General features: G+C 37.5%; 1 protein-coding gene across 2 annotated transcripts in view; it reads left to right on the top strand.

The window, feature by feature from the left end:
- PDPK1 (3-phosphoinositide dependent protein kinase 1) overlaps positions 1–14052 on the top strand; it is a 67442-nt gene extending 53390 nt beyond the window's left edge. For both annotated transcript variants that reach the window (XM_080387631.1, XM_080387630.1), the window contains 2 exons: positions 3746–3871; positions 12192–14052. In XM_080387631.1, the coding sequence (XP_080243757.1) occupies positions 3746–3871; positions 12192–12221 (156 nt within the window). In that variant the 3' untranslated portion in view covers positions 12222–14052. The remainder of the gene's footprint in view (positions 1–3745; positions 3872–12191) is intronic.
- The last annotated feature ends 1562 nt before the right edge of the window (positions 14053–15614 follow it).

Below are 15614 nucleotides of genomic sequence, written 5' to 3'. Positions count from 1 at the left end.
CAGGAACTTCCCTGTTATTTCTTAGTCTTTTCAGGAAAATCCTGACCTGTACTGGCACATAAAGTAATATAATGCAAATAAATATATTTCTGTTGATCTAATTATGATGATAATGATTATAATAATAATTAATATTAGTATTAATTAATGATTATTATAATAATAATACTTCTTTCCATTCCTGTCTTTTTTTAGTTACAGCTGACAGCCTACTAGTGTCAGCACCCTTACTCAGTGCAGTGAATGGATCATGATCTAATAAATTTTCTTTGATAAGTAACATTGGCATTTTTCTGTGCTTGGTTATGACACTGTTGGTGCTCCTGGACGCTCAAGCAGGATCACACTGCTTTAATAAGGAGTGTAATGAAACAGGTCATGGAAGGAAAAAAAACATGAGGAGAAATACATACACACATGTATACAAATTTATATAGAATCAGAAAAATCTACAAAATTCAGAGTTTCCAAATGTTCTTTTTTTCCTCCTTAAGTTCTTGGTCACTAAAACTCTCTACTGGTTAAGCCCCGTGAGCCAAAAAGAGTTTGTCCTTTCCAGAAGTCTGAGAAACAGTAGGCTGGATAATCTGATATCCTTTTCCTGTGCATTGTAACGAATGTTTTGCAGACCTCAGATTACTCTGATTTGTTGTAGGTTCTTTTTTTGGGGGGATGGGGAGGCATGGCAGGGACAGACAGACATGGGGTCAGGGAGTTTAGCAATTCCTTCCAGTTTATCAGCATCCTTCTTAAAGTGTTGCCACCAATACTGGGAACAGTGGGGTGACTTTTGGAATACAAGTGCTAAAATATTACTTTATTTCTGATCAGACTTTCAGACACAACAGTTCAGTTCTAATCTGCAGTAATTTTCCATGGTTTCTTTTTCTGCCATCACCCTTATTACTGCTGATTCTTCGCAAAAAGCTACAATGAAGTTTCTAGCATGCTATTGATACTATGCCAATAATACATTCTTAGTTGCACGTATGTGGAACTGCTTACAAGAGTTATCACATGTTGGAGTTTCAAAGAACTTGTGTTTAATGTTGCAAGAGTGACTATCTTGAAATGCACCAGCTGAGTAGTAATGGCAAAAAGTCATCCAGATGTTTTGCAGTCAGCTAAATTGATAGTGCTGTCCAACTGGCTAATAAGTAATTGGTCTGCCACATCTCTTAGAAAGACATAGGTGCAAAAGGTCAGCTTTTTTAGATTATGAAGCATTAGTGAGGGATGTGAGCAGCTATCAGCCGAGGACCTATCAACCTTCTTGGTCTAGGATTGATGGTTTGGGTCTGGCAGCATATCAACTTTCAGAGAGGTAATTTATTTATTTTGACTGTCAATGAGTAAAGAATTCTATTTCCTTCTGGTAGTTGTTATCATAGCTTATCTGATATCAGATTCTTGCCATTTTGCAAGAAGAAAAGTTGGCTGTATACTAAATCAAAATTTTTCTTCAAACTTCTCTTCAGAGAAGGTAGATTGTGTGGCCTTATTTAAACATGTATCCAGCTTTTTGAATGTTTTCTAGCCTTTAAGTAGGTTAAAATTACTGTTTAAAGTAGTCTTACATTTTATATCAGTAATTGAAGCAGTTACTGTATTTGAATTATATGGTTTGTAATTGCTATATAATATATAGGATAAACTTTACACCACTTCAGCAGACTTAGAGGCAGCTTAACTGCTTTTCTTCTGAAAATTTGTGCATGATGTTTTTTGCTGATAGGGAAGAGAATCAACAAATCTCTCTATATGAAGTAAGTCTGGGTTGATTTTCCAGCTTTTCAGTGGAGTTTCTTAGCCCATTTTGTGCAACTAAGCAACTAGTTACTTTTTGGGGTTTATGATTCTATGTTATACAAACATGCTATGGTGCAGACTACAGAGTATCCCTTGTGAAAGATTAATAGACTTAATGTCTCAAGATAAACGGTGTCTTTGTATTCCAGTGAGGATGTATTGGTGCTTCTAAAAAACCTGGGAGTTTGTATCTTCATTACATGGTTTTGGTGGAAAAAACATCTTTATCGCATTCATTTTTGATCTGCCTGTGTTCGTTACTGACTATGTATGCATTTTGCGAAATTAGAGTGATGTTAGGAGTGGAGGAGGGAGGGAAATGCTTCTGGTGATCACACCCAGACAGTGTAGTTAAAGTAGGCAGGTTGAGAGCACTGAATTCTGCTTGCCAGTGCTGTTCATTGGACGCTGAGCCTTGTATGCTGTAATACCATCAGGGTCCAAAAACTTTGACATTGCCTAGGCCTGGCATCAGGTTGGTTCATTGTGCAGACATACTGCCTGCTGCTCTTTGTCTGTGGAGGTGCTTGCTTGGCTGTCTTACCACAGTGCTGGAACATCTGCACATCTCTCCTCTCTCCTTAAAAGTACTATGAGGCTTTACTTTCTCCCAACAGTGCTATATGGAAGCTGTGTTTAACTTTGGTGTATTTCCACTTTTGTTGGGGGAATAATCTTATCACTGAAGTACGGGTTCTGAACCAAGATTTCATCTTGGCTGCATCTTCCCTGCTTTAAAAAGGCTTTTACTCTGTTTGGTGCTCTGCTAGACTAATGACAGTACAGAGTTTGGATTTAGACAGGTAACTATGGTGTTGCAAATGCTGTTGCCCTAAAAAACAAGTGAATCCATTTCTATGGGGCCATTACCAGAATATTTTAATGATATAAGTAAGAGAGATTGGGGAATAGGACAGCCTGATAACGTGTGGTGACTTGGTAGGTAGATTTACTATAGTTTTGGTAATAACATGTAGATAGAATGTACCTGTGCAATAGGTTGATTTTTAGGGCTTTGATCTGTGTCAATAGTAATAGCCCCATACATTATCTTGTCAGACTTTTGAAGTAAACCTTTAAAATATGTGAACCAGCTACATCTGAATTGATTCAGACTTGGAAAGACAGGCTATGTAAAGCTTCTAGCATTAGTAAGTGTGTAAGGTAAGACAAGTTACATGAAATTTCTGCCATTTGATAAATGTACTGATGATCATACTGATGTTGAGTGTATCCTTCTTTCTCAGTAAATTGTCATTTATGATTCAATACTGAGACTTGTAGAAGCTTGTAAATACATCATGTCTCATTATACATGGCTTCTGCTTGTAGTGCTTCCTTAACTTCCCTGTAGCAGTAGGTATGAACTTCAGATGTTAAGCTTGGTGTCCCACCATGCTGTGTCTTGCTCTTTTCCAACCAAATGAAAATTTTGTCTTTGTCTACTCAAACTGTGCTTTAATAGAAGTACCATTACTCTAGGTAAGGTGGTGGGTATCCCTTCAGGCTAAAGTGTTTCCTGCATGCATCCATTTACATGTTAAATCACGCCACATTTAAGATACCACATACAAACTTTTTAAAAATTAACTTTGGAGGATGGGAAAGTTTCCAGTAAATAACAGAAACAGGGAACAGGCTACTTCTCTACTGGCCTGCCTCTGTAGCCTTTTCTTTCACGGTATAATCATAACCATAAATCATTAATTATGTAAATGTTTAAAAAGAAAAACTATGTTTATCTCATCATCAGAGTGTCAGTGTATTTGTCAACATCAAAATGTGTTTGCATTGAAGTGGAGAATCATGCTTCAGGCACAACCAACAGTCTGAAGGTTGAGGAGTGTTTGTACTAATGACAAGTATTTATGGAATTTTTTTAATGTGGAAATGCAATTGACTTTTTTTTTTTTTTTTTTCTCCCCCCATCTTTCAGCTGGTCAGTATTGGTTCGTCCTATAACTATGGCAATGAAGATCAGGCTGAGTTTCTGTGTGTTGTCTCAAAGGAATTGCATAACACTCCCTATGGCACAACCAGTGAACCCAGTGAAAAAGCAAAGGTAATTTACTAAACGTTGGACTGAAGAAATGGTGTCAAATTGGGTGGGCTTCACTAAGTTGTGCTAGGCCTACCTTTGTTCTGGACCATTATTTAATTGCCTTTTTTCCCTTTCACTTATGATTAATAATGGTTCCCTGTCCATTGTATGAGAGACTGTAAATGGTACAGCCACCTTGCATTTCTTATACCAAATGGGTTCTTTACATGCAATACTCTGTACTGTTCCTGATACCTGTCCTGTTTTTTTGAGTATTGGCAAATGTTTGGTGTTACAGCTGAGAATCTAGGTTTTGTTTCTAACGCATTTGAATGGTTCCTTATTCTGCCACTGTTCAGTCAAAACCTGTTTTTCTTGCTTGAGTTCAGCTGAAGAAGTCTTACCATCAGGAATGGAGGTTGTAATATGCTGTCTCTGAAAAACATACCCATGTAATATGTTATAAAATGAAGGTATTTGTTAGGTTAATATTTTCAGGTTTCTACCTAGTTCTCTACTTTTCTTTAACTGGCTTTATAAAAAGATTGTAATGGGCACAATATCTTAGCATTTTACTCGGTTGTCTTTCAGAGTTTGTACAAGGGAAAATGTAAATACACAACTGAATAGTAGTAAGGCAGACTGCTTACGTACTTAAGTGTACTCTTCAGTGCATATTGAACAGTTTTTATCATTGTATCTACTTTGTATGAGGAGGTGACTACAGATGACTAGATACTTCTGTAGTTGGCTTAAAAGCTTTTGATTTAGTATATGTAGATGGAAAACAATTGGTAAAACATCAAAGATTCCATTTTCAAGAATCTCCTTCAATGAAATTTTTTTAATAGTGCTAAGAATTGATCTGGGTCTTGGCACTGAGGCCTCAAATAGGTAAAACTTCACTGCTTTCTGTGCCTTGTCACTTGGTTATCCAGCTACACATATGGAGACATTTTTGTAAATTGCGCTATAAAAACACTCCATACTTTCTTTTGGATTCTTATTGAAATGATTAATTTATGCTAATGGTTGAGATAAAACTTCCAAAGAGCTGTAAGGGATTAATGTAGTCAAGGGTAAACAGTAAACCTGGGAAAGCCACACTCACTCTTTCCAAAACCCTAGTCAAGGTCTGCTTTTGCCAGAGTGCTTCAGAAAACTTTAGCAGTAGACAAGTTAAAGAAGTGTGTGGTAATAATTTAGGGCTGAGATATGTACCTGAAATAAAACATGGAATTCTAGAACCTAATAAACATTTTCATAAGGAATGGTAGTACATCTTCAGGCAACTTCATAAGTTGCCAGAGTTACACTGCATCCTTAATGTAAAAGAAAATACGGACCAAATGAAACTATTAAATCCTAAATACAGAAGTTCACTGTGCAGTACAGCTCTGTAGATTCAGTCGCTCTGAGAGAAGCAGAATCATTGAAGTGCTTCTTTGTCATTGTTTCAGAGAAGAGAACACAGCATAATTTGACCAGGGTGATGAATAATAATTACTTTATTTTTGGTTGCAGTTATAAACAGTCAGTCTTTCTGCCCTGGAAGAATTGAGCTGTTGCTAGTAATTAATGACAATACTTGAAGAATTATTTTTTATATATTGTGTTTCTAATAGATCAATTTTTTTCTACATATATTGTGCCTGGAAAAAAAAAAAACAAACCAAAAACAAACTTTTTGCTGAGAAGTTTCTGGCAGCTGTGTTCAGGAATCTTGACTGGATAGACCTTGGGAACTCTTGTCTCAGTATTTCCCTCTTAGCCAATGTTGATCCTCTAGTCTGCAATCTGTTCATTAGTGTCAGAGTTGGTCTTTGTGAAGTTCATATGATTGAAAATCTGGTATCCAGTGATATATACAGAACGTATTCATGTACTGGCACTGACTTCTAGAAGCCATGAGAAAGTCTTCCTATCACTTTTACAGCAAGTTAGGTTAAAGAAAACAAAAATCTACCAGTATGTAATTTTTATTGACAAGCACTTCAATTTTAATTTATAATACTGGACTTTCAGAACAGGAAAAAACACTTTCTGATAGCCCATTTAATCAATCTTCACCTTCATTCCTTCTTAGAGATTTTTTTTCTTGTGTTTTCTTTTTTTGGAAAACAATGTGCATAGTAAGTTAGTAGTTGACTTCCACATAACCTTCTAATACAGCTAAGCAAAAGAAGTTAACGGCATTGGGGACATTGACTTAAATGGTTCCAGTGGCTTTTACTGGTAAGCATGGCACTACTGAAAGATAACCTGTATTCACATGAGCATTCTTCCCTTTTATACCACTTTATTGATCTGTCACTCTTGGGACAAATGACCAAAGCTTATTCATAACATCTGCATCCAGAGTTAGATTCTCAAGTGCTATCCTTTCCCTTCCATGGTGAAGAGTTACATGGATTTAAAGTACCAGCTTTGCAGTTTTATTTAAATTTTCTCTATACTTCTGGTCCTTATTGTTTTGTTGCATGGCACTGTTGACTTCTATCTGCTGATTTTAGGACATTTGAAAAAGGAAATTTTAATGAAATCTGTAATGTTCCTCATTGAAATTGCTTGCTGTCATACTTTCTTACAAAGAGAGGGAGTCCCAGATAAAAGTAAATAAATGTCGTTCCCAGATGCTTCAAGTATAAATGGACTGTACTTTGTTGCAGCTCTGACTCACTTGCAATCTCTTCTTTTCCCTTCCTTTCTCTATACTTGCTGCATGCTGCATGCCACTCAGAGTGAGGATGAAGAAACGGATTACGATATGAATGACTCAGATTAAGTGTAAATGTCATGGTGAGCACTAGCTGCCCTAGGATTTTACCCAGATGCTTTTCTGCCCCATCCAATTCCTACCCCCAGTAGTGGTGCCCTTTGGCTAGCCCTGGTGGTGTGTGTGTTTGTGGTTATAGTTGTGGCACGGTTAGCAAAGGTAGTTTTCCTGTTCTGGATATTATTTCTTCAACAGAATAATTAGTGTTACTGTTACAAGCTGTATTGTGATTGGTTCCTTTGAACCAATCTCTTTGCTGAGAAGGAGAGCTCTTCATGTAGATTCCAGGGTCAGAATTGCTTTTCATTTTTATTTTCCATGCACCAGCTTTTCTGTTCAAATGTTGGGGTTTTTTACGTGTTGGGTCATCTGATACAAACTTACAATATACATTTCTGGTAAATGTCTGATTTGGCAAAAAGTTAGCGAACTTGACTGAAGTGCAACATAGTCAAAAGATGGTCTTCTGATAATTTTGGAACTGACAACTTTTGAATCAAGACTTGGCAAATATAAGTAAATATTGTGATCTTGGTGCTACAGTTATATTTGTCGTAGGAAACAACTCTCTCTGAGGAGGGATCAGGTCCTTTCCACTCTAGTATGACATCTTATTGAAGTCACAAGTGGGAGAACACAAAGTTGCATCACAAAGAACAACTGTTTCAACCTTTTTCCGATGTGTCTGCAAGCACTGGTCATATTTATTCTACTATCCAATTTCTAGAAGGTAACTTATCATTGAATGTTCGGTGATACAGTGTGCGGGTAGTCATTTGAGCCTGTATAAATTGAAGATACTTACCATTGCATGAGATGGAACTCCAGCTTCTCATGTATACACCTGAACTTTTTAGTTGTAAAACAACCTTACACTTCTTCTTTCTCAAGTGTTGCTTCCACATGGCTGAAGAGGAACCTATGTTATTTTCTTAACTGATGCTAACAGAAACTACTGCTCAGGTAGAATAAGGTATTTTGCCAAGTCTTCAGGAATGGCTGTAAGGAATGGATCAGATCTGAAGCTTTTTTGAAAAAAATAAACTGGCACTGTGCTGGTATTGAATGCAAGCTTCTTAAGCTGCCTGAGAGACAAACAGTCCTTAAAACGCTATTCTATATGCACCAGATTTATTTTGAGTGGGTGGAAATAGTTATTCTGTTCTGCTTCCCTAAGAAGCAATCACACTCGGGGCCCCTACGATATGAGAGTTCATTCAACATGGTTTAGAGTTTGTCAACTTTGGATGTGGTGCACCTGGAGCAAAAATGGAACAGAAACATGAAAATAAAGAATCTTTTTGTCAGATCTGCGCTAGGGTCAGGTCAGTCCCCAGTATCAGTACAGACCATGTGATGAATGGATTGAGAGCAGCACTGCAGAGAAGGACTTCAGGATATTGGTGGGTAAAAAAACTGGATATGAGCCAGCAACATAAACTTGTAGCCCAGAAAGCCAATTATCTAGGACTGCATCACCAGCGGCATGGCCAGCAGGTCAAGGGAGGTGATTCTTCCCCTCTACTCTGCTCTGGTGAGACCCCCACCTGCAGCACTGTGTCCAGCTCTGGGGTCCCCAGTACAAAAAAGACATGTTAAAGTGGGTCCAGAGGAGGGACACAAAAATGGTCTGAGGACTGGAGCACCTCTGCAATGAAAACAGGCTGAGAGAGTTAGAATTGTTTGGCCTGGAGAAGATAAGGCTCCAGGGAGACCTTATTGCGGCCTTCCAATGCTTAAAAGGGGCTTACAAGAAAGATGGAGAAAGACATTTTACCAGGGCCTGTAGTGACAAGACAAAGGGCAATGTTTTTAAACTGAAAGAGGGTAGATTCAGATTGGATATAATGACAGAATCTTTACTGTGAGGGTGGTGAGGCACAGGAACAGGTTGCCCAGGGAAGGTGTGGATGCCCCATCCCTGGAAGTGTTCAAGGTTGGGTTGGGGTGGGGGGAGCTTTGAGCATCATTTCAAGCATTTCACCTTGTGAAAGATGTCCCTGCCCATGGATGAAGGGGTTGGACTAGATGATCTTTAAAGGTTCCTTCCAACCCAAACCATTTGGTGATTCTGTATTCTAAAGTGTACAGACAAAGGAGCATTATCAGTGAAGTCACCTGTTTAGCTAGTAAAGCACGTTCTCAAATGAAAACTTCGTCTGTGCCTGGTTCTGCTCCAGACATACTCCTCAATCCTAGCTATTAACAGTTTGTGAGAAGACCTGACATAACTGTTTCAAATTTTATTGACCTCTATTAGTGCTGAGCTGTCTTCTTTTGACAGTTTTGCTCAGTAAGCCACCAAAGTTTTTAGGAATAGTCTTATTACAGGGCTTTTCAGGAAAAAAAGGAGGAATTTTGAATTGTAGAACAGAGTCAAGTCACCATTTCAATATTTAGTAAGTACGTACAATTTTGATAGAATTCCTGATAATTGGAATTCAGTTTCTTCTTTTGACAAAGTCACTGTCCATGACTAGTACTCTTTCACACAGTTTCTGAGCAGAGGTGGATGGAACACCTCTCATGGGAGCTTGCTGATTGGAAATCATTTCCCCTTTAGTAAAGGTAGGGGTTACAGAAGAATTACCAAGAAAACTGGGTTAAAATATTGCCTGATCTGATAGAATTTTCTGCTTTACATTGGGTTTACTGGCTCAGTGAAGTGTGCAAAGTTCAGCATCCAGATCTGGCTTAGCTTTATCTTATTGTATATATTCTTGAAGCTACAGAAAATAGTTCTAACTCTTAATCTTAGAAGTACTTTTTGTCTTCTATGAGAGAATAAACTAAGATGTTTCATTTTAAATTGAAAAGATTCACGGAATTAATAGATCCAGTATTATCTTCTCACTGCAGAGGTGCTTGTTTCAGCCGTATTTTTCTCTGTTGGAGATTGTTTCACTTACGTGTTGGCTGCGTCAGACCATTACCCACTGTGGGGACATCTACTCCAGCACTTTGTTCTCAGCTGTGAGCAACAGCAACTACTTGAGGAAAGTATTTTAAGTATGAAGCATATTTATAAAATTAACTCTTGATATATTTCCCCACCTTCCAGTAAGTCTCAGTTTAGGAATTTTGCCTTCAAGCCTGCATCCAGATCATTGTATGAAAGCTACAGTGACACTATGATGCTGTGAGCAGGTATCAGTGACCCTGTGTTCTGTAAGTTTGTCTGATGCCTTTTGGATGTATTATACCAGCAGCTGCTGAGCAATTTTCAGGGCCTGGCGTTTCCTCACAGAATTCACTTACATCTTTCCTACAGTTTCATATGAAATGCTTTTTGCTTAGTACACATAGTAAATTATCTTAATGGAATACACGATGTTTGCATATAAAATATACCCTAAAGCATGTCATGGCCGGCAGGAAACATCTTTCTTTATTTTGGAAATTTGTCAAAGTAGCTACAGTGACAACTGGCTTCCTAACTTCAAAATAATAATACAGAATTTGAAATTAAAAATAACTTTGTATGTACAGAGTGAGATCCAGGTACTGCAGGAAGTGCAGTGAGCAAGTGATAAAATGGATTTTTTAATTATTTTTTTTAAGCTAACACTGAACTGTCTCTGAACTGTCCCTGAGGCACACAAATGGTGACAGGTTCTTTATGAACTCCAGTCCTTAAAAAAAATCCTATGGAGTTGTGGAAAGCAGGTGAGACCCTACTTGACTACAGTCACTGAGAGAGGCGTATTAGGCTTGATGACTGCTAGAGGCTACAATGTTATCAACATTTTAACAATATTTAAAAGAAACCAAATATCTGTACTTTGAATAAAAAAAGCATACATGAAACTACTGTGCTGTGTTAAGCGGTTGCCAATGTTTAACTGACAAGCACAAAGACTGAAGGGTTGGTGTGTGCTGTCAGATTTTGTGGGTCCTCTGGGATGGAATATGCTACTGAGTACTAGCATCAGGTGTTTGCCTTAGTATCAGACTACAGTGAAATCATTGTAGAAGGGAGTTCTTTTTTGAAGACAGCTATGCCATTATCCAGGGATTGTGCCTTTGCTTGCTTCCAGCTTTGGAAATCAAGAGCCCTTGCCAGTACTAGAAAAACTGTCAAGAAGCGAAAGAAAATGAAGTATCATTAGAGATACTTTTACTTTAGAAATTAACATGGTTAAGTACTTGTGCTGGGTGTATTTGAAGCTTTGCTTAATGCTTTATTTGGCTGCTGTCACAATTGGTTCTAGAGTTTGCTTAGGCAGTTAGCTCTACTGTGCAGCCTGAGAGCCGACCTCGTTATTCCTGATTGCCATTCCATTTAGAGTAGCAACATGAGAAACATTGTTGCTTGGACAGTCAATCCTAAGACTTGGATCCTTTCCTCAGGGGAGGAGCCAAAGAGAATTGAAACAGAAAAGGGAAAAAGGAGTCAAATTGGAAGTAGAATAGGCAGTCTTCATGTTGTAAGATGCTATAGTCTAGGGTGCCTAGGTTTTTCAGGGGCAGATGTTTTGTTTCCATTAGACTGAAGTCCCTATATTTAATATATGCCTTTTGAAGTGAATATTAAACAAACCAACTGCTTTTAGGGGAAAAAATCCTTTATTCACTGTAATGGGGATCTCGGTTCCTTGGTAACAGTGGGAGAATCAAATTTCTTAGAGTTCTTAAGAAATACATTCCTCATGAAGTCAGAGCCTGTGTTGCCTCTCAGCTGCCTGGCTTGGTGTTTCAAAGGATAATGATGAACAATGTAATGAATGAAAAGTTCAATGCACTGTGTCCTGTGTCCACATAAATAATTTTCATGGGGGCAAGGATGCCTAAAAAACTTGTGAGATCTTGCATGAACCAATATTATTACTGTAAAAATATTTTTAAACTGCTGTCAGAGTAATACTTATTTTCATATAGCGGGTCAGTCCAACTGATAAGCTTTGTGTGTCTAAACAGCATAGTAAAAGGCTGTGAAGGAATGTAGTTCGTTGACTTTAATTCATGCAAAAGACCAAGCCTGGGCATCTATTTCACATTTTGAATCAGTCTGTTGATGCAAATCTTGCCAGCTCGTAGTCTTGGCCTTTGAAAACTTCCTGTGTCCTCTCATCCAGTGCCTCATTTGTGCACATTTTGAGTTGATAGTTCATGTTTTCAGTGCTAATTTATGGGACACAATTTGCAGCTGAAACTTCAGAGAGCTGAAGACATTTTACTGGAACAAGAAAAATGAAGATTAAAACTGATTTCTAATCAAGTACCCATGTTCATTTACCATACAGGACCTAAGCATCTTCAGAACTAGGATGAGGTGCAATGGCTTAATTTTTACGTCTACCAACCCTTAACCTTTGGTTGTATTAATCGTACTCAATTCCTAGCAGTAATTTACATCTGTTTTAATGATGTTTGATAGTAGATATTGTATGTATCAATCTGTCTTTTTCTAGCCTTGAAGCACAGACTTCAGCAATGTCCTTGAACCAGCTCCCTGACGCTTCATCAGTTATTTGAAATAGTCATTATGTTGCTCTTTGACCTCCGTGCTGTAGGAATGGCATTGAGCGAATTTTCATTTATAGAATTTTTATTGGTCTGTTTCAGATTTTGCAAGAACGAGGTTCCAGGATGTGAAGACAGTATTGAATGGTGACAATTTTTTCTCTTTTATTCCAAGACACAGTGAATTGTCACACTGAAGAGGCTCAGCTGCAAAAGAAAATACCTGATTTTAGACAATTTTCTGTTGATCTGGGTTCAACCATTTTTGCCTATAAGCTGGTGTCAACTGGCTGAAAGCATTGCAAGATTACGCAATGGGAATAGGTGGTGTGGGAGTGTGTGTTAAGTTTTGGTTGTAGTGCATGGTTGTACTCTCTTGTGGGCTGACTGACACTGGTCATTTGAAAAGAAATGACCATGCACGCATATTTTCCTCCGAGACATGTAGCACTTAATGCCTGGTGCTGGATGACCCAATGTTGATCAGTTTGGAGACATTTTCCTACTAATCATTGTAAACGTTTAAAGGACAATGTAATTGGTGCTACACACACACACACTCTACAGCCCACAAATGCAAATAATTGGGCCTACTTTGTTTCAGAATCAGCGGCAGCCCCAGTTGACTGTGTTATACTGCACATTCCTTATGGCTCTGTGACATGCTCTTATATAAGAACAGCCTAGGAGATCAACTGAAATTAGCACGTAAAAAGTTACACAACAGACAAAAGGTTTCTCAAATGGAAGGTTGTATATATTGACTGGATTTATAGCATATTTTAATACCCAAAGGGAAGACTAAACTCAGAGAAAATGGCTTTCATCTGAGTTATTCTTGATGTTCCTTCTGTTAAAACAGTCTCTTCCTGCGAAAGTTATGCTCCAGTCTTAGCCAGATGTTTGGAAGGGGAATCAAAATTCACTTAAACATTCTGTTTCTTTTGAGATATTTGTACTCATATGTGTGTTTGTGCTTTTATAACATGCCTATAAGCATTGAACTCTGTGGATTACAGCAGAGATTTTTCAAGAGCTGAAGGCTGTACAGAAATATGGCTGGCTAGTCCTAGATGCCTATATCTGTGACTGGGATTAAAATCAACCGTGAGTGTGAACACAAGCTCATCCAATTGAAAAACTTAATTACTCAGACATTCAGGATACCTGTAATCAACCTTTCTCTTTCTGTACTGTTTCATCTATGCAGTTAAAGAACACTGACTGAAAACATCTGGTGCAGCTTTATTAGTTTGTCGCTGATGAAGGCTAATACATAAGACTGGAGCTTTTTAATACACTATGTTTTGAGCAAAATCTTTAGCACATCTTTAAAACACTTAATTGACAGTATAAAACTCAGCTTCGTTGACTTATGAAAACAGTGGAAGGGAATTTCAAAAGGCTACAAGATTGTTTTGAATTCTAAAGACATGACCGTTTTCGTTCTCAGTAACTTCAGAATTTATGCATATACTCTAGGTAATCCTTGACACAAAAGCCTGATATTCAAACACCCAGGGTCTACTTTTTTTTTTTTTTTAAAGGACTTATTATACATTGGTAAAAGTTTGGCAGAAACAATTTGTAAAAAACCATTTCTACTAAGCAAGTTAAGTAATGGGCTAAATGTTTTGTCCATGCATCTAATGCTTGAAAGGGTTTGTAATGCATTTTGTGACTTGGATGTGGTCTGCACAGGAAGCTGCTGGCCCCTGCGCAACAACACATAAAAAGTTTGTCTTTTTTTAAGATGTTAAAACTGAATTGAATTTACTAAAAATGTAATTGTGTAGGGGAAAATGTTTATACTTTTATACTTTTTTAGACACCCCTATTTTATCAGCTTAAATTTAGCACCCAAATTTCCCCTAAATAGTAACAGATTATCTTGTGTATCTGAAAATAACTTTAACAGTTGTCTGTGTTAACTGCATATTAAAACATTTCCTCTGCTGCAGTAGTTACTGTGTTTTTAAACAGTATGACTCCACGGAATTCTCTGAGCTCCCTAGCTCATGGAATTGCAGCTAACGATGTTTCTTGTTGTTTTCTTTATGTGTCCTACAGAAGAATTCGGCATTGGTCTAAGTGGATTTTAATGCCTAGAATACCTGTTTTACAATGATCCTTATGAATCGGCATTTCTGTTGTCTTTCTTATTTAACCCAAAAAAGATAAAGTATTTCATAAAGTGAAAATTTCAAGAATGACAGCAGCAAAGCATGAGTAACAAACTGAGCAAACTGAACAAATTTAGAATATGTAAAAGGGTGGGTTTCTCCAAGTATGTTTTTTCACTGGAGTATTTTCAGTTTAAAAGCATGCTTTTATGGTGAGATTTCCTACAATCTAATTTACATTGTATCCTTGTTGTAGGAAATTTTGGGGAAATGAGTGGTTAATCATTTTGCACTTTGTTTCCAGTACCTCACAAAGATTTTAAGGGGGGGGAAAAAAAGGCAAAAAAAAAAAAGATAACTTTAATAGGCAGGTACCTTGTAAATTATTTTAAATATGATGTTGTTTGAGACCACCTGAAATAACTACTTTCCTGTTCTTGCTAACGTCATTATTGCTTTAATTTTTGTGAACATGTGAGGCTTTCAGATAGATGGAAGTGCTACTGTATGCCTTTTTTGAGGCATTAAGAATGGATCCCTATGTTAAGTTTGGTTTCTTTTTATTTGGCTCTTGTAATTTCAAATAAAATTAGCTACGGTAACAAGGTAATTGCATTAGAGTCCAATCTACATCACCAGGTTTTGCAAGCATTGCTTCGTCTGTTACGATCTTGCAGGATGAGGTAATGTACTGGTAGTTTAAGCGGGAGTCCTTTGGTTCTTCTCTGTCATTTGGGGAGTGTTTACCTCAGGAGAACTGCCTGTGACTGTGTAAAGCCGGGGGGGTCACTGGGGAGCTGTAGTTGGATAGCCATGCTGCAAAAAGCCTTTGACGTTAACTCTGGATTTACACAGCTTCTCTGTTCTTAAATCAGAATAGTATTCCAGGTTAGAATTTAAGATCCTGAGCACAGAGAGATGATAGCAGAAAGAAGTGAAGCAGGAAAGTAGAGATACCAAAACATAAGAGTTAATCAAGGTGATCTGTCATGAAAATGTAAATTCTATGAAATATTTAACTTTCAACCCTTCTGCTATACAAATAGTCAGTGAAGTTGTTTGGTGTGTTGTCCATGGAACAGGAGGTTACTTCAGCAGATGATTAGTGGATTTTCAGTGAAATTGTTTAAAGGCTTTTACACAACAAATTTTTGCAGAACTTGTTTAAAAACTGAGAAGTTCAGTTTTACCATAGAAATTTTGTGCTTTGAGTTAGGAAACAGAGAGCATACTGTTGGCCTTAAGTTTTGTCAGCGGCTAATTTTCTGTATTGAAGGTAACATTTTTATATTAAAGGTTTTTGACTTCTTCAAGTGGCAATTATATCAGAGCTTATCTGCAATGAATAAGTCATTCCGAGGCCTCTTAAGATGTGAATGTCACCTGGTCCATAATAACAGTC

Source organism: Falco punctatus (genome assembly GCF_963210335.1).
Source record: "Falco punctatus genome assembly, chromosome: 4".
NCBI lineage: Eukaryota > Metazoa > Chordata > Aves > Falconiformes > Falconidae > Falco > Falco punctatus.
This window is presented reverse-complemented; position numbering and strand designations above follow the sequence as displayed.